This window comes from Heliangelus exortis, chromosome 9 (genome assembly GCF_036169615.1).
Source record: "Heliangelus exortis chromosome 9, bHelExo1.hap1, whole genome shotgun sequence".
NCBI lineage: Eukaryota > Metazoa > Chordata > Aves > Apodiformes > Trochilidae > Heliangelus > Heliangelus exortis.
The window spans coordinates 11,964,565-11,984,589 of record NC_092430.1 but is presented as its reverse complement, the minus strand read 5'-3'; the positions used below and the strand labels follow the sequence as shown (position 1 = coordinate 11,984,589).

Sequence of the window (20,025 nt, the reverse complement as noted above, 5' to 3'; positions counted from 1 at the left end):
GTTTATCAAACAATATAGAAGACATCAACAGATTTAATTTCAAAATATTTTCTTTCAATTAACAGAAAGATATGGCTTGATCAAGCTGTTTATAAGAAAACAAGTCCTGATGATCATCTCCAAAATAAAAAAAATCCTGACAGATCCTTTGGATCAAACAGCTCACTAGAAAGGATCCTAGGCTAAGAAAATCTGAAAAGACAAACGGATCCTAAAATGAGTATTTGAGATGAGGTTCTTAAAGTATTCTTTATTAATATAATTAGAAGTTGCAGAAACAACTTTCTTGTAATATAAAGGCACAGGGAGACAGTTTTGATAAAATATTCCAATCAAACAGTAACTTACAGTACAAAAGGACAATTGTAATGCACATACAAACCCCAAACATCTCATTCAAAAATATTTCACCGTGTTAATCAATAATGGGCAATGACTAAAAATATAAATTGTTATTGTACAATAAATATCTGATAGGTGCAAATGGAACAAGATTTATTGCTCTGCACAATGTTTTCCCTGTAGTGTCTGTTGGTTTTTAAAGTACCAAATACCTTGTATAATTGGCTTCAGTAACTTATTTCTGAGGGAACTAAATACCAAACCAAATCTGATAGGACATTCTGACAGTTACAGAACTGCCTCAAGTAGTAACCAGAATTGGCAGTGTTTGTTTCTTTTAAAACCTTAACAATCACACTCCACTCACTCATTGGGAAACATGGTAAATGTTTAAAAATCAACTTATTACTAAGTCAAGGCTTTTATGGTAGGGTAGTATAGTATTACCTAGCCTGAAGGTTAGTCTATTTTCTTCAAATAAGTGGATTTTATGATAAAGTAAGATGAACCTTCCCTGACAGCTTGTGCCACTGCAAGCATGTGAAATTGTCTTCAAATTAGAGGAGGGGGAAAATTAAAATTAAAAGCTACTTTTAGTATTCTAATTTAAGAAAATGAGGCAAGGATCTATTAACAAATTAGGACTTCATGGGCAAAGACAACTTAAAGTGAGAATTTTGAATTCTGACGTATCCTTTAGACAGCCACCTAAGAAATCAGTGAACACTCTGCATCTTTATATGGCTCTACTTTTAGAGTGTTCAGAAAGAAGGGCCAGGCAGTGAGGTTGCCACTTTCCTCACCTTGCACTCACAGCAATTTGTTTCCATCAGTCTTTTGATGCAGTACATGAGGCATGGTAACTACACTCTGTAAAGTAGCACATGCTACATTGCTCAGACCTGTTTTGAGTTTGTACGAAATACTGTTTTATAACGCATTTAAGAAATATTAGTTTCCTTCATTTCTCTTACAAGTAGTAATATGTAAATATTTCCTAAGAGTACCTTTTTATGAATAAGACTTTAGGAAAATGAAGCATTATAGTAGTTGTGAAGAAGAGCAAGCTCTGAAGTGAGTTCTTGTAGCAGTAACTGAGGTTTTTATAAAAACTGTAATTTACGAGCACAACTCCAGACTTACACAAACCTCAACAAGTCAATTCTAACTGCACTGGGGATGATGCAAAACAAACTGCTAACTTTCTGGACATTATTATTCAGATTAGGGTTTTCTTCTAGCATAAGCACACAGTCTTAGAAGTTCTTTAAAGAGCAACCAAGGACCACTGAAATTTGGGTTTTGAGAGTTGGTAATTCCACTGCAGTATAGCATTTTTTCTTTATTATTTGTTCAGAAACTAATAAATAAAACCATTTCTTTGGTTTATGCGTAACTATGCTGGACTATTGAATTTTACTTTTTGTCATGCTTTTATCCCCTATTTAAATAAACACAGACCTTTTCATTGTAGTCTATCTCCAATTCTGAAATTATCTATTAAAAATAAGGGTTTGCTCATATAGGGTTTGATACTAAACAGTCATGTGTGTTTTACTGGCATGAAGGGTAAAAGTTTTATACAGTTATTACATTAAGTGATATTTCCCTTGGCAGAACTACAAAAGACATCAAATGAATGTTAGTTCAAATGACATTTGAGTTTATGATGATTTAAAAACAAAAGAAACACATCACAATGTCTAAGCATAGTAAAATACAGTGTAAAACCCCCTAAAATTAGACAGTAAACATGGGAATCCTGTACTCACAGTAGGAATGTACTGCACAGTATTAACATGAAAGCCCATTAAATTTGAAACAATGCAAACAGCTAGATTTACCTGGATGTAAATGCCACTTCGAGGTGTTTAAACAAACACAAAAATGAGACAATGATGTCAGGAAAAAGGCCTTTAAAACAGGCCATCAGTCAAACTTGACTTTCCAAGTAAGAACATCAGCTTCACAAAATTGTGACACAAATGCAGTTAAATTGTGACACAAATGCAGTTTTATGTCAAGTACCCTTTGACACACAAGCTGTCAATTATCTATCACAGTCTTTTTTTGACCTACTCCCTTTTAAATAGTTAAAGAGGAGAGTCAATAGTAGCTCAAGTTTTAATTCAGTAAGTACCTTGTCTGTTTGCAAAGGAACATTAGAACACCATAAAACTGTGTTTTTATGGTACTTAGAAAACTGATAGACTGGTTTCTTTTTTTCTCTTTTTAATACACAAGTCCAAAACTTGATTTTCTATGTGTCTCAGCGATAGTGTTTCTGCCAGTGTCGCAAACAAAGTTTGCTGTGGACTACCTCACGTTGTTACTCAGCTGTGCAAGGTATTCCCGCAGTTCTTTTGCAGCTTGGAATCTCCCGTAGCGCTTCTTTGGGTTGGCACACTCGTCCAGCATGGCCTCCAGGCGCCCATCTTTGGCAATTTCAGCTGGGGGGTCATGAAGAAGTCCTCCAGAAGTGCCACGCCACGTGGCATGTCTCGATAAAAGGTTCTGACAAATAGCATAGTAATTGTGGTCCACGGTGACACGAGCACAAAGAATCTCTTTCGAGAAAGACAGACAAGCTTCTTTATCACAGTCATCAAATTTGCTTTCATACCATACATCCCAGTTTTCAGGTTTATCTGTGAAATACAAGGAGACAGTAAACAAAAAGTGAGAGAAAAAAGAGCATACGTGCATCTGAATAGAAAGAGAAGCTCAGTACGCAGTGAACTGGCAACATTTGAACTATAAACCAACTCTGGTTAGATGAATTCTTAAACTTTCCAGTCTAAGATTGCATCTGATGGTCTGATATAACCCTTCTGCTGAAATGATCCAAGCAATAAAAAAAAATAAGGGAAAGAAAGACAGAGGGCAGCAGAAAAAATCCAGCATACTAAACACAAGAAACCCACATTCACACACATACCCAGAGGAAAAAATGTAGCACAAACAAGTACAAGAGAATGATTCAGAGCTGAAGTTGAGAAAAAACAAACAAGCAGAATGATTTATTTTAGCAACATTGATTTCGTTTTTTCAGTTGCCCTGGGAACTAAAAACTGGCAAGTGGTTTACTGAAGAACAAAAAAAACATTGTAAAGTAACTGCCATAAAACTTCTAAATTCTTATCTTCCAGCCTCTTACTCTAGACATGGTAGTAAATAAGGAGTTTGTATAAAAAAGCAGATGAATTACTAATAATCTTTGAAGAAAAAAAGGTTTTCTTTAACTTAAAGCCTGATTTACAGAAAATACCTTATACAAGAATATATATAAGGCTACTAAGTGGGAGAACTCCCAAGTTAAATACTTTTTGTTAGAAAACTTTAATTTTTAGTTTCTATCTTACTTCCAGCTTTGGGAAGAGGTCCTAAGATGGAGTCTCAATTTGCAGATTTCTTTCAGGACGGTGATGTATGAAAAAAAAATTATCTTTGTTTGGCAGTCTCTGAGCTGACTAGTGGTCTAGTCATTTATGCAGCACTGCAAGCCAAACTAGAAAAAAAACCCAACATACTGAAGGATGACTGCTAAAACAATAAAAATATGATGTAAAATTTTCCCAGTGAACATCAAAATCAAAATGGAGAAAAAAACCAAAACTGTAAAGAAGGAGAAAAGGACTTGAGCAAAGTCAGTGATGATATTCCACATAGAGCACAATTAGGTATTAATTACATATTACTGTTCAGTGCAATTGGAAGGAATGTACATATTAAAATATCTAAACAGGTATATTAATTGCTCTACACAGAAAGTGTTTAAAAAAGCCTTCCAGAAGATTAATAAAATCAGTATTAAATGTCAAGTTTGTACAAAGACTGAGAACTTTCTTGGATGCTCTTCTGTGTTTCTTGATTAATAGTTTAAAAAACACACAGCAAAATTCTAGCTAGACACAAGTTAGTCTGAGAACTACAGACAACAGATGTAAGTGTGACACTTCCAGCATTCACCTTCTGTGAGATGCTGCTTGCTGCTATTCAATGTACATGCCAACTTTATCAGAGTTCATTCAATCACCTTTGTGACTGAGCAATTCAGACATGCCCCATAAATCGAAGTCTTAAGTATTATCATTTCAAGAGGGGGGGAAAAAAGGAAAAAAACAAAAAAAAAAAAAAAAGAAAAATTTTTTTGTGTGGCCCACAAGTACTATAGTAAATGTACTGGATGTCTAATACATTAAAAGGTTTTGGTTGATAGGCTCAGTCTTAATATATGCTCCTTCAGAATGTATAATAAATCTTATACAAAAAAACCAAAGAACAAAAACCAAACACACAACCAAAAAACCACAAACCAACATGATTACTAGCAGAAAAGTGAATGGATAGAAAATATAGTCTCAAAGTTAATTCAGCAGCACAGCATATGAAGCCTATTTGCAAAGCTTTACCAAAATGTATTCACTCAAAGCAAACTGGCCTATTGCCACTAACTTCTGCAGGATCTAGAGTTTCATACTCAATGTCCCTAGCCCTTAGGTTTGTGAAGTTTACTTTATTAGCTCAAAAGGAATATAAACCCATGTAATACCACTTTGTCAGACAGCTCTCCTGCTGCCACCGCTTTGAGCTTTTACAGTTGACAGAGAGACGAATGATTTTTCACTATTCCCATTTGGCAAGAGCACTAAAATTACCCATCCCTTCAGTTCCACCAGTACAGAGCACCAGCCTGAAGAACGGAACCAGAGGAAGGCTACGTAGGTAAGGCAAAGCGGGCAGTAAGACAGTCTTGGCATTCACAGAAAGTAGAATGCCAAGACTTCTGTCCTTGGAGAAGTCTGGAAAAGACAAAAGGAACTTCTGCCTTTTAGGTAAAGTAGACAAGTCAGTGAGCCAGTCCTTCTGTTCATCTGTCCATCCACCTCTACAAACTCGTTCAAGTGTCCAAACCCCCTCTTCCCACCCCCACCTCTGCATTTAAACAAGATTACAGAGATTTAATGTATATGTAAATCAAGTTCAGATAAGCTCAACACTTAATAAAATTTAGATATTGGTCAAGTTAATTGGTAGTCCAATTGCAGAAGAATGCTAATTAGTTTGTTAATTGGTAGTCTAGTTATAAAGCCAAGAAAATGGGTATTTAACAACTGAACTGGCTTTAAATATTGTGCTTGCAGATGAAAAAGCAAGAGACCTGAGGTGAGGGGAGAGAAAGAAGATACTTACTCTGTCTGATTAACCTTTTGTCTGCTACCAGAACGTTTTCTGCATCTACAATGATTACTTTCCCATCTCTCGGTCCCACTGCAAAGTTGTCAAAGCTGACATCCAGGAGGTAGAGTGCAAATTCAAAGTCATTATTTGTCAGCTGCTCAGCTATTTCCATTAATTGCCAGGCCAGATCCACTCGTTTCTCCCAGGGTGCATTAAAATAACTCCACAGCTCTTCTCCAACATAATTGACAGCCACCATTCTTCCACATGCTCCCAGGTACTTTGCGAATGGCCAGCCCTCATCAGATGGGAAACTCTGTATATAAAAAGATTTTTTAAAATTCTCATTAGTACAAAGCAGCTTAGATTTTAAAAGGTTGTTTGATAAAATTTAGGAATGTACTGATCAACACAACATTTTTAGTTCCTTCAAGTTTTGAAGGGAAACAAGAAGACCCAACCCAAAACAAATCAAAATACACTTACTGGTGTGAGCAAGAGGCCCTGTTGGATTTCCACAGGGAAAGATTTATATTTTTACATACACATGTACAATTCTACTCACCATCTTTTTTTATTGGTGTTTCATACACATCCACTGCACTAACACAAGCACACTGCATACCAAGACCATTTTGCAATTGAAATTTTTAATTAAAAAACTTTTAATAATCTAAAGGGAAAAGCTTTAAGAAAGCAACATCATCTTCCTACCATCCATGCTTTTCCCTTCCCCTCAAATAACTGGATTCCTTTGAGGATTCTCTCACTTGAACATCTCTTCCAAACAGGGCTATAGAACAGATTAATGTGTAAGAGAAAGTTTAGGCTGTAGTGGTCCTTAACAGTTTACCCCGATTAATTGGTATATACATACTCTGAGTGTTTATTACATAAATTTACACAACACTGTTATCAGAAGTGTAGTGTCTCTCCAACAGTAGCTTTCATGGAAGTTAACATAGGAGACTGAATAGCAATAACATACTATGAGCAATAAAACAAAGAAACACCCAAACCAAACCAAAACCACCAAAAAACCAAACCAACAAAATAAAGCAAACACACACCAGCGTTTTTTCTGCACTTCAATTGTATGAATGTTCTCTAAGACCTAAATGAGAGCAGACAAGCATTTAAACAGTATCCTCCGTATTATGCATCATGAAGAAAACACAGAAATATAAACTAAGGAGCTCCAAATGCATAGAAGTTAGCATTCCCTAGGGATATACTATATGCTAATTTGAACAACTAGGAAATACAACTACGTGTCCTTCCTCGTGTACTACATTGCTATCATGTCACCAGAAGCCAATCAATTGGCAATCAATTACATCAATGACAATGTAAACAAAGATTTTACTACACTTGGTGTGAATGGCAAGGTGGGTTCCAGTCTGACCTCATGGAATTCTTGAGAGTGGAAAATTTAAAACCAGCAAGAGAGAGACTGGAAGGAAATATATGATCTAGAACAGACCTGAACTACAAGACCAGTCAGGGAAGATATGCCAAGCACTCACCCATCTCTGTATATAGCACACTTGAAAAGAAAAAAAAAAAAATCTAGAGTGCTTACATACCAAATTACCATACCTTTAGAACCCACACCTCCTCTAACACAATCATTAATTTAATCTATGTCTGTGCTTCCTTTGATATTAAAGCTTTCATCATTTCATTTTAAGCACTGGCATCAGCTCATGCTAAGCCCAGGTTACAATACCAGGATTAATACTTTTGAATGCAGACAAAGGTAAATTTCATTCAATTCACACACTAGGACTTCCAATTTACTACTAAAAAAAGGTTGAAAAAATAAAAATAGATTTGATTAGCTCACAATAGTCAGTACCATGATATAAATCACCAATAGACACTCCAACCTTTACCCACAAAACTTGCTTGCATATTTTACTAGACATTTTCTGTGCAAGCATGTTTCCATGGCAAGAACCAAGCTTCATTAAAAAGACTACTAACTGGCCTCTGACCCAAAAGGTCATCAAGGATCAATAAATCCTCTAGCAATATCCAAGAGGAAAATTCTTACAGTTTTCTTCTCTGCCTTTTGTAAGACATTGCTGGTAAGCAAACAAGAAAAAGCAAAAAAAGGGAGAGCTGCTCAGCACTGGAACAATAGTTTCTCTCGATTATATTGAACTTTCAGGATTTCGCAACAGCTGCAGCTTTCAGAAGATAAAAAAACCCAAAACCCCTGTGGAGAGACTGTCTCAATCTGTAAAATTATTTCAGTACAAAACTGGAATCTCAGTTACAGATTTTTAAAGCACAAATGTTACAAATGAAAAGGTAGGTCTACTCAAGCACATCAAAGCCTCTCTGCTTGTTTCACAGTTAACAAAACCACCTTCCAACAGATGAAGTGTGTGCCAGTTCAGCGTTCTTTACTTATTTTAACAACAGACCAATATAATTAAAATTCATGCCTGTGGCATCAATAAACGCCACCAAAATGAGTCTTCACACACAATACTGTATTCAGTTCCAGGTTAAAACAAAGCAATAAGCAAATCACTGATGTCCATCAAATGAAATAAGTTACTGAGAAAGGAATATGTCATTTCACTCAAAAAGAAGCAAGCACAAGTTGTTGCTAAGGCATAACCTCCATAGAACTCTGGGCAAGGAAAACAAAATTTATCCCAGAGAGTAGGATCAAAGGGCAAACAGAAAAATTCAAAATACTGTCTACCAGTATCTATATATCAAGAAAAAGCCATACAAATTAATATTGAGGAAGTATTAATGCATGGACCTCTCAGTTCTGCAAATCTCTTTTCTGTGTTTCATATAAAAACAAATTTGTATCTTAAATTAGAGCAAAATTGCCTTAATTTTTTTAATAAATACAGGTTTAACTCATTTCACCAACTGTGCATAACATTTTCATATTGCTACATATCAGTATTCCATGCAATACATGCAATTCAATTGCTACACCAATGATACCTCTGTATTTTTATATAAGTAGGACCTTGGACCTCCTTTTCTTTTCCACCTCTCTCCTTTCCTGTATTCCACTCCTGCTTCGCTTATGCTTTTGCCCCCTTTCCAAATGCAAATTCAACCACCAAGAGTTGGACCGGGCACAGGCCAAGCTATCATTGGAGATCAAGGTGTCCATCCTTCCCAACCCATCCAGCACATTCAGTTCAGTTCAGTTCCCTGCTTGATGTCACTAGGAAGGCAATGCAGCTGGTACTTGCTGGGCTGGTGCTCACATCATCCTAGTGCTGCCAGAAGGAAAGGAGAAAGCCTGAATAGCCAAGTGCAGAGGAGAGGAAAGGACCAAAGGGGACCTTTCCTTTCCTTTCCAGCAGCAGCAGGGATTTATGTGAGGGATTAAACTGATGTTGGAAGTCCAGTGTTAATCACAATGGTACACTGATCTTCTTAACACATCTATTATGCTTCCTGCATTGCATACACTTCTTGTGAATTTCATTTCACACAAGAAATTTTAGGAGCAGTTTGGTTTACTAAGAAATGAACAACCTAAACATCACTAGTAAAATATCTGCATGCCATACTGTAACACAGATATATTTATAACTCTGTTGTAATAAAAAGATCTTTTGACAACAGGAGTGCAGGGAATCCTGCCAACATCTGCACATGTACAAACAACATCTCAGTTTTGGCTACCTTCCAACTGGCACATAACAGCCACATCTACACTTCATTACCCAAGTCAGTAGCCGAAGAAGGGAATAAAAATATGTACAAGTGCCTCATTCAGCACTTTTATATTCACTCAGTGAATTTGACATGAATATTAATTGAAGTGCAGATGTGTTGTCTTTGCCAGCAGAGATTTTAACTTTTTGCACTATGCTTATGTTGAATGCATTTCTAGATGAAATTGCAGGTAATTTAAAAACAGGATATTTTTTTTTCTTCATGCAAGACATGAACACAAATTTGTATGATCATTAAACATGTTTTAGATGTACAAGTTGCATTTAGAACAAAAAGCTTAGTAGATAGTTGCCAAAAATCTCATACTTCTGCGGGGTAGTATACAACGTCGTTTTAGATTTTACTCTAATTCTTAATTATTAGTACACATAATTAATTAGATAATTTTGTACTTGGATATGCCATTTAAAGACTTTAAAATGTGTATCAGACAATTCAGGCAATGTGCCTGAATTTTACCTGTGAATATACACACCAAATGCCATGGAAATGGCAGACAATTCAACTGCTAAAAGTGTTTTCAAATACAGTGATGCAGATGAAAAACAGGTAACTTAGTGAATTTTCCCTTATTAAAGTTATGTTTCTCTATGCACAGAGAAATACATATAATCTTCTAACAGAAGAATGGAAATCAGTACATCTAATAAAAACTTGTGCTACACCCATTCCCAGTTGCATATTTATCAAGAAAATAATTTAGTTGCCCTAATTAACATAGCTACAAGGTCTCTTTAAGCAAGGAAAAAAATGCAAACAAAGCTTCTCGAGGGGACAAAGGACACTCTGTTCCTGACAGAATGCAGCATTTATGTCTTTTTTAAAAAATACACCGTAGTCTCAGGAAAAATATTGAGAATTAATATGGTTAATTTTTCATTTTACAGAAGCACAAAACACACTATCAGTACATTTCTCTTCCACACCTCCATCTGTCTAAACATGAGAAGATACACAAATCTGCCACTGGTTTTGAATGTTCAGAGCTGTGAATTAGATTGTGAAGCAAAGACTCACCAGCTTGAAGCTGATAAGGCCTATTTTAGTCTGCAATAAGACAAATGCCCTTTGAATTAAACACAAGAATATAAATTTATCATGATCAACCATATAATTTGTCCTAATAAACTAGTCCAAAAAAAGGACAAAACAGTTTAAGTAACAACTGACATCTTCCAGATATCGTTTCACTGTACCACTAAAAAAATGTTTTAATTTTCATAACTACTCTAGAAGATGCTACATGTCACTACTAATTTTTGTATAAAGGGAGTTCCATCTAAAAAACCCACAACCAAGCAATGAGCTATACTTCAGATATGATGAAATTAAAAAACATGCAAAACAGAGCAGGGACTTCTCTTCCAACTTCTTATGACCCTGAAGATCTTCACAGCAAAATTAAGATTCTTTGTGACACCTTCCCTAAAATTACCCCAGTAAACTGTGTTTGCCCAGGCACAAACTGGCATGGCAAGTAGAATTTAAATAATAGGCTCTTCTTAAAAGGAAAAGAAATTTGTTCTCTCTCACAGAGTACTATTGATTCTGCAGTGTAAATAGAAGTAGCACTTGTATTAGTCACCAAGGCAAATAAGTAAAGCTCTGGAACCATGAAGAGCTGGAGATCACATTTTACAATCAAATTTTTCAGAGCACAGAAGGTTAAAAAGCACTGTGTAAATGCAGATGCCTTCTTTTGTCAGGAATTGATCTGCATTCTAAGAGATACATTCAAGTACATTTGTGAATGTGAGTAAGTATAACAAAAACAATTCCATTCTCAACTATATGCCAAATCATGACATTCAACTAAAACTCCCACAGAAGTTAAGCGTACACATATATACAGCCTACACACATAGAGTGAAGAGTCAATTGCACTGAATAATCCAAATATTCGTATTCCCACTGAAACTATGTTTCTTTCATTTATTTGACTTTTGTCAAGTTTTATTATACTTCAACCAGTTATCGCATACAATCCATGCCAACAAGTACTTACCAGGCTTTATTGACACATTGTAGGACAAAAATACATAGAAAATTCTAAATGTAAGCCCATTCAGAATCCTATGTTGATCAATGTTTAAACTGAACTTTAATTCAAAAAGTTATATTTCACAACGTTAGAGGTATGTAATTTCTCCAAACACATTAATGAATAATGATTAAACACAAGAACCATAGCAAAGAAAATTTGATGTCATATCAGCTGTTCAAATATAAGTTTGCATATAAGTTTGTCCAGCTTAAATTTGCAACAGATAAAACAATCACTCTATCACTATAAAGAAGTCCTAGCTGGCCTGCTTTTGTTTCTGAAATTGAGTTTGCAAAATTAAAGACTAACACAAAGCCTCAGTTACATAATTCAACAAAGTAAAACACAGCTCCTCCTCTACATCTGACATACCAGAAACAAATGGACAATACTGGTATTTCAGTGTTTGGTATGGGGGGTAACACACCCTTTTTGTGCTACTGAAAACTGCTCAGTTACAATTTATCAGGAGGATTTCCATATAAGTCTACGTAGTGTTCTCAGCAGCCTCCACATTAAGAGACTCATTCACCATAATACATACCCTACAGCCACTTCAAGAATTTCTAGACTATTCTAAAATATTTCTTATAGTTTACTTCCATTAGAAAAAAAGGCAGCTTTCAAACAAAAAAATGGTCCAACTGCATAGAAGTAGTCTGATGGGGGAAAAGTAATTGTTTATAATAATCTGCAGCAGACTGCAGTGAATCTTGAAAGTTAACTAATTAATGAAATTTCAGATAATCAAAAAGCCTCGAATCAACCAGAGGCTACATCACTAGTAAAAACTGATATAGTAACAAACTAAACAGGTTTTAACTTTTTCATAAAGATCAGAGAAGAAAATATTCAAAATACTAAATACTATTCAGTATATCAAAATGCCAGTATTTGTATAAGCCATGACTTAATACAAGTCCACTAGAAGACAGGTAGGTCGTATTTAGCATAGATATTATGTACTAGAAACACCAAACTGAATAACAAAGTTTAAAAGGCAGCAAGTATTAAAACTGGATGGTATTCTACTCATGTAGAACTACAGAAAATAACCTATGATTAGAACAGTGTGTATTATTGAAAAAAAAAATAGGCAAGAAAATTTGCTCATTTATTTCTTACCAACTTATGTATGGATCAGGAAAATAGTTGTGCAAAACATCTGCCTAAATTGCTACTTTAAGTGAATTCAGCACAAGAAATTATGTGAGAGAGATCACAGTCAATGCTTTAATATATGTTTACCAGATGCCAATTACTGTTCTTCCAGTAACAAAACCAACCAGAAACCCCAAGGATAACACGAAGAGGAACCAGAAGAATTTTGGGCTATGTGGCAACAAACTGTTCATGCAGAGCAATTATACTAGGAACAGAGATACAGCTCCTGGTTTTGTTTTGTTGGGTTTTTTTCCCCACAAGGAGTAACAATCATCAAAATTTGTGAGAAAAATAGTCATTAAGCTTAAGTATTAAGAAAGCTTAATAAATATGTATGGCAATAGCAGGGACTCACACTATTAAAAAATGCAATAATACTACTATTTTCTTTCCATACACAGACTGAAATTTTTCTTAAGAGTCTTTGAGGCTTATAATTTACATATAAGATACAACCAAATACGATAATTCTTTGAAAATACTCCATTTTAAAGAGGTTATTGAAAAGCTACAACTCCAGACAAAGTTGGATTAATGCACTGGATATAATTCAGACACCTTCTACATTTTGGAAAATGAACCACATAAATTGCAAGCGTTTTATTTACTCTTATTTTAAAGTTTGTGTGCAAACTTCAAGTTTTCTTTGGAAGCAAGCAAAAAGCAATGCCCTTTTAATACTACACCTGGCAGTACTGCACACCAACACAACAGCCAGCCCAAAGGCAAGCCTGAGTATTGCAGCACCAGCTCCAGATGTGCTTCTGCCACAACTAATCAAAGCCGTGTCTCACTGTCCCTGGGACAGATGTAGACTGTCTGTTCAGCCAACCACAGCATCTTAGGAGAAATACAATCACTTCACTGAACACCACAATGTCCTGATCTAGAATCATCTCCTTACTTCAGCCAAGTTAATACTGTAGTTTCCCCAACTCCCAGAACAAGAAATTCTCTGCTTTGACCTGATTGTGGGGCATTGTTGATTTGAGGGTTTTTTTTGTGTTTAAGTACAAAACTAAAAACTGCCACAGACCTTCATGTGTTGGATAATGCATGGGTGCACACCACAGCTTGCAGCACAGCAGCTATGGTAGCACAATGACAGCAGCTCAAAAACTGTTAGGAGACTGCCACAGTGACTCTTAAATGTGAAATGTGGAGGCTGACAGCTCAGTGCAGGAGCTCTACAGAAAAGTAGTATGTCTAGAGAAAGCCTACCTACATTTCCCCAGATCTTTCTCTTGAAACACTTCAGTTCTGGAAAAACTCATTAGGAATTGGTAGGAGGGGGGAAAGAAGAATTTTTGTAAGAGTAGAAGAGTGAACAACAGCATCACCCTCTATGGAGACGCTACCTCTAGGTAGCCAACATTTTTGGTTCTCTAACAGTAAGTTTATGTTGCTATTTACAAGTGAAGATAAAAATTAATCACGGTACTTCAAAAAGCTGAGTAACATCCATCAGTTGAGCACATGTTATGGTTAAAAAAATGAACAAAGTAGGTAATTCATAAAAAACTGTTAGGGTAAGGGATAAATCTACACACATTTATGTTGGTTCTGTAATAAAATATTCACAATGAATTCAGTCTGTAATCCAGTTTTTAAATTTTCTATTTCTTCATAAGGCAACCTTGGCAAACCTATCTTTGCAAGCATATTTGATGCATATTGTCATCACACTCAAGTATAAATCAGATGCCATGCATGGATCCTAACCTCCAGATGATTACTATTTAAAATGCGCTGCTTTCCATTAAATGAGTTGAAGGAAACAGTAGCAAGTCTTGATGCTGCTTTTGTCCAAATAAGCTGTTCAAGTTTATATAAAATATTGCTTTAGATTTACCAAATTTTCATTAAAAAGTAGTTGCCTTGATTGTAGGAAAGGACTGTTAGAAAGGGGAAAGAAAATGCCAATCTTATCAGAAGTTAAATCTTAAATATTTACACTGCAACTTAAATTCTTTCTTTGACCTTCACATATAAGCTGTTTCATTAAAATATCAATTCAGATGAAAAATGAGACTATTTAATTATTGACTAGTTTAGCGAGACCCTATAGAAGTAAAAATACTGTCTTAATATTCAGAAAATATGTGAACTGTACCAAATAACCAAATAACAATTATTTGCTTCATGAGAATGGCAAAAGGGGCTGAATGTATCACTGAGTACACCCTATGCAGCTGCTTAACAGCAGTGGATAAAGAAGGTTAACAAGAAAGCTACAAAAGTACAAATACTGAGTTAGGACTACAGTAAGTAATCTACACAAAACTGTTTTACTACTGTTCAGAGACTTGTAACAGAAGTATATCATGCTGAAGGTTAAAGTCCCACCTGAAAGCTTCCTACAGCAAATGCTTTATGTCAGGTGTGACAATGTGCTGTTTGTAAGCAATGACACTTTAAGCAAGCTATACCCCAAACAGGCTTCAAGCTAAAATCCCAGTCTCTAATAAAAAGCCTTATAATCCAGAAATTACTTGCTCTAGTAGATTATTACAGTGAATTTTCTATTAAAAATAAAAAATCAAGCTTTAAATTCAGTGCCTATTAAATTTGATTGCTCCTCTAACTTAACTAAACAACACAGGACTTCAATGCACTGAACACTGACAATTTAGAAGTTCTCTCTGCTTCTAAAAACCTGTTATCCACAACAGTGCTTTAAACAGTCACAGTAGTGTTTCATAAAAAGCTCAAGGCAAAATCTAGCAATACTTTTCCTTGTGCCTTCCAGTGAGAGCATCAGTTAAATGCACTCCTTATTTATTCATTTAAAATTAAAATCTGAATCTTCACATGATGTCATGCAGGTTTCCTTCCTTAGAAGCTGGTGATTTTTAGAATAAGCCTAGAAGTCTCATTCCCGTGCCAATATCTGTTCTCATCAATACCACAGAAACTATGCCATAAAACGTTTTATGTATCCCAGGTATAAATAGAATCAAACTTCTCAGTAGTCAGTAATGACTTCTGGAAAGTAACTTTACCTCTAATATAGAGTGCATTGCATCTTGCTGTAGCAGCATAACACAGAATTATCTGTTCCTTACATGTTTGTAGGGCAGAGGCTGAAAATACAGTGGTTTGAGACATGTTATGGAAATTATTAGCGTTCATTCAGATTCACATATTTAAGATCCTTCATTCCCAAATGATGGGAGGTATTTAGACCTTCAGTACTCATTACCAAAGCTGATGAATACTCTTTTGAAGGACAACATAAGAGGGTTTCAACAAACAAAGCCAGCCTAAGTTCCCCAGAAATATTTTCCAGGATACTGATCAACATTTAGAAGACTTTGCAAAACACTTCTGATCTGGGTAGAAGTGACAGATAACTTGATGACACTCAGGAATGGTAAAGGCTGACTCCCTTCCTACCAATGTCACCTGCTCTGCTCTCAGCAGCACCTTTGCTAAGATAAACGGTGAGCAAAGTGTTAAGTTCACGTCCAAAGATTTTCATCTTTTCAGCAGATCTGGTTGACAGCCTTAATGATCACCCATAGCTTCTCGAGAAGCTGACAGGAATCAAGGCTCTTACGTCAATCAGTGCTGCCCACCCTGCAGTATTAAGCATTGCAAACATACCTTTGATCTGAAAGGAATACATTTGCCCCACAAATGATGAAGAAACAGAGAGCTGCTTTCTGGCCACCTAGGGCTATGCTTACTATGCTGGAAGCAGTATTCAAAACCAAAACTGTAAAGTTGTATGAAATACAGTCAAAGCAAATCAATTCTCCAAGAATTTCCCATTATAATCAGCAAAGCAAAGCTGAATTTTTATTTTCTTACTTCAGTAGAGTTTCTTTTTTCACTATGCTCAGGAACAGCTTTACGGTAAAATGGAAGAGAAATTCTGCACCCTAAATCTGCTGAGAAGCAAATGGGAAACTTTGAAAACAAAATCCAAGAGCTGTACATGGAGAGACTGAAGGGCAGGAGCATACTTTCAGAACCCATATTTTTAATTAAGTAGAGTTCACAAATGCATTTGCTAGAAATTAATCAGTAGGTGAAATTGCTGGAGGGCAAAGCCTGCAGCAGTGCTTTTTGAGAATTAGGTATTTCTTGGCCTTGTACTAGAGAAACACCAGATGTTTATAACAGCAATTATGTCATGGTGCTTTGAAACGTATTTGCAAATATTCTTTTTATCATACATGAGATGAAGACAAGGACAGTCCAGTAGTTAGCCAAAACAATTCTGAGTCCAAACTTAAGCACTAAAGGCATGCTTGGAGTTCCCTCGGTAAGTGTTCCCATGAAAAGTGTAAAGAGATAAAATGCAAAGCTCCCAATCTAAATAGACATGCAATAATAGCAACGGAGTGATGCGACAGAGTAAAGCAGTTTCCTACATTTTTTTCACCTCAAGATTTACAAGGCATGTTGAAGCACACATAACCAGTCGTCCCAATCGAATACAATGTAACTGCTGAAAAGAGAACACTGTTTATTTGTCACTCCGTATTCAGTCTACAAAACACCTATTTCTAATTTTTACCAAAACAGACAGAAATTGTATTTGCTCCACATAAGAACATGACACAGCACACGAGCCAGTTTTTCCCAAGCACGATAGAATTACAGGAAAGTCTCTTCGCACTATATTAAACTAGACACTAAGACACTAATCACCGATTCCCACAGCTGTCGAGGAATACACGTATTATGGGAGACGCCATAGGATTAAAGCTTAACACTTAACTGTACGAAAGGCATAATTCACCGGAATCAGCTGCCTTGCAGCAATGTCACCCCGCCGGCTGCCCCAGCACAGCTGCCTGCTGTCACCCTGCGCTACCGAAGCTCCTTGCCCAGATAAGAAAGGCAAGAAGAACGGAGACCGAGTCAAACCTTCAGCCACGGTGCCACCGAAGAGGTAGACAAAACCGGGCAAAGGCACCAAGTCTTTGAGGAAGAAAGAAAACCTATGAGACTGAATGAAGAAATACCTCCTGCCCGAAGTGGGACCCGGAGACCCGCTCCTCAACCCACCCAGAGGTTTCATAAGAGTCGCTGCAAGGGCACAGAGTTACAGGAGAACCCCTCAGCGTTCGGGGCGTTAGAGACCAGGTTCCCAGCAGCCCCTCACACAGACACGGCTACGTGCGCCTGGAGACCCCGGCCACGGCGGGGAAGGGGGAAGCAAGGACTGGGGAACGCGCTGGGCTGGAACGGGGCTTCCAGCCAGGGACCCCCGGCCAGCAGAAGCAGGCGGGGACGATCGCGCAACCCCACGGAGAACAGGCAGGAGCGGGCGACCCACGGGCCCGGCACCCTTGGGCGCGCTTACCTGCAGCACCAGCGGCTCGGGGTTGAAGGCGAGGGTGATGAGGAGCTGCATGCGCTCCGAGTCCTTTAGGTTGCGCAGCAGGAAGCTGCCCGAGTCCTTGGTCTCGGCATAGCGGCGGACCAGGCGGTCGAGAAGGCGCTGCGAGGGGCAGTGCACCAGGTCCGACCAACCCTCCACGGCGTCGGGGGTGAGGAGCCGCACGTCGCCGTTGAGGCTGGCAAACTCGGTGGCGTGCAGGGCCTGCAGGAGGTCGCAGCGTCCCCTGCCGGTGGCGCGGCGGCAGATCTTGGTGTCGATGTCCGCCAGCTCCTGCGCGGAGCCCAGGCGCTTGAGGACGACGCGGCGGCTGCCCTCGCGGGGCTCCCCATAGCGGGCGAAGTAAACGTTCTTCACGTTGAAGAAGTCGAAGAGGCGCAGGCGGCCCCAGCTCTCCAGCCGCAGCTGCCCGTTGAGGAACTTGCGGCACCAGCTGGTGCCCCAGCAGGCCGGGCACTTATTGAGCTGCAGGAAGCGCCGCTCCGACAGCTCGTTGCGCTGCAGCGAGGCCAGCAGCGAGTGCGTGTTCAGCACCAGCGCCGCCGCCAGGCTGCCCAGCACCGCCAGCTTCACGTAGCGGTACAACCGCCCCAACTTCAGCGACACCAGCCGCAACATCGTCCCGGACCGGGCCGGCCCGGGCCCCCCGTCGCGCTCGCTCCCCGCCCCGACCGCGCCGCAGCTCCGGCACCGATAAACTCTCCGCCTCGCCGCTCGCCCGATAAAAGGCAGCCAAGTTACTGAGGGGACGGCGGGGAGGGGGAGAGGGGGAGGCGCCAGCAGCCCGCCGGCCCGGGCGGCCCCGCCCCGGGGGTGGGGCCCCGACGCAGCCGCCGCCGGCGCCGCCGCCGTGTCCGCCGCTGCCGCCGCCGCGGAGGAGGGCGCGAGCCGCCGGCCCCGCCTCCGGGGTGAGCCCCGCCCCGCCCGCTCCGGCCCCGCCCAACCCGGGGCGGGGCCTCGCGCGAGCGCCGGCGGCCGCGGCTGTTGGCTGCACGTGACGCGGCGTGGTCGCGTGCGGCCCAGCCCCCTCGAGACCGGAGGGAGGGCGGGGCCGCCACGCTCGCGGGTGGAAGCGGGGAGGGCGGGGGGGGTGCGCGCGCTCGGAGAAAAGGGGCGGGAAGGGGAGGGGCAGGGGCGCCCTTGTCACCTCCCGGCGCGTTCCCCGCCGGGCTCCTGTGTCCCCTGGGTGGGGGGCGGAGGGCGGAGGGGGCGGTAGCTGCGGCCGCCATGTTGCCTCCCTGCCGCCCCGCCGATCCGGCAGACGCTCTCACTTACAGCGAGCAGCCCGCCCGAGGCCGGCACGGGCCAGCGGCTCCGTGCGACCGGCGGGGCCCGAACTCGTCGCTGCCGGTGCAGTTTCTATCACCCAGTGCGGCCCTGTCTTCCCCTCAGGGAGCGCCGCAGCCCGCGCCTCAGCGCGACCCGCCCTGAGGGACCACCGCGGCGCTCCCGCCGCTATCGCCCGTCCCGGCGACACACATCACGGTGCCCGGGACGCCCAGGCGCGGCGGGACCGGGTTCCCCGCGGGGCTGGAACGGCCCTTGCGGCGGCGGCCCTACACCTGTGCCCGCTGTACGGTGCTTTTCGTCAGGAACGAAGCAGAGAACTTCCCTGCAAACACCTCGTGTAACTCCTGTAGTTTACAAAAAAACTGCTACAGTAAATCCAGCTGCACAAACCAGTTCGGTTTGCAGGGGCCACAGGACAGGTTTTCCCGTTTTGCATTCCATGGCTGGCCCGGGCAGTTCGTGTCTGTGACCGCTGCACCCGCCCCGCTGTTCCCCTCTGCTCGGCTGAATGGAGCCAGCGGGCGCTGTGCAGGCTGCCCCGGCCCCGCCTGCCCGCGGTGGCCACGGGTGAAGAACTGTTCTGTAAACCTAACAACAGAGGAAAAGAGATTAAGAAGAATAAAAGGTCAAAGTCTTAATCTCTTTTGACGCCGCTTTTCTTAAAGTGAGCCTATACTCTGCTGAATTAAAGACCACCATGTTGCCTGTTGAGCCTCAAAAGAAGAGTAGGTTATGACTATTGGGGGAAGACGTGTAGCAGATAAGTTTCCAGTTACTGCATTCCCACCATATGTACGTGCTTACTATGCAGAATATTTGAAATACATAAGTGTTTTTATATTAGCATGTATTTACCTTCCTATATACTCTGTTTTAACATTTTTACATATAAAATCAGCTTACAGTATCCATCATACTGTGATTT

General features: G+C 40.0%; 1 protein-coding gene across 1 annotated transcript; it reads right to left on the bottom strand.

Moving 5' to 3' along the window:
* Positions 1-230: 230 nt before the first annotated feature.
* On the bottom strand, positions 231-18,680 carry DIPK2A (divergent protein kinase domain 2A). Its single transcript, XM_071752171.1, has 3 exons — positions 17,775-18,680; positions 5,536-5,839; positions 231-2,990 (listed from the first exon to the last, which is right to left on the bottom strand). Exons 1-3 carry the CDS (start codon positions 18,426-18,428, stop codon positions 2,659-2,661), a joined length of 1,290 nt encoding a protein of 429 aa, XP_071608272.1. The 5' UTR covers positions 18,429-18,680; the 3' UTR covers positions 231-2,658.
* Between the last annotated feature and the right edge of the window lie 1,345 nt (positions 18,681-20,025).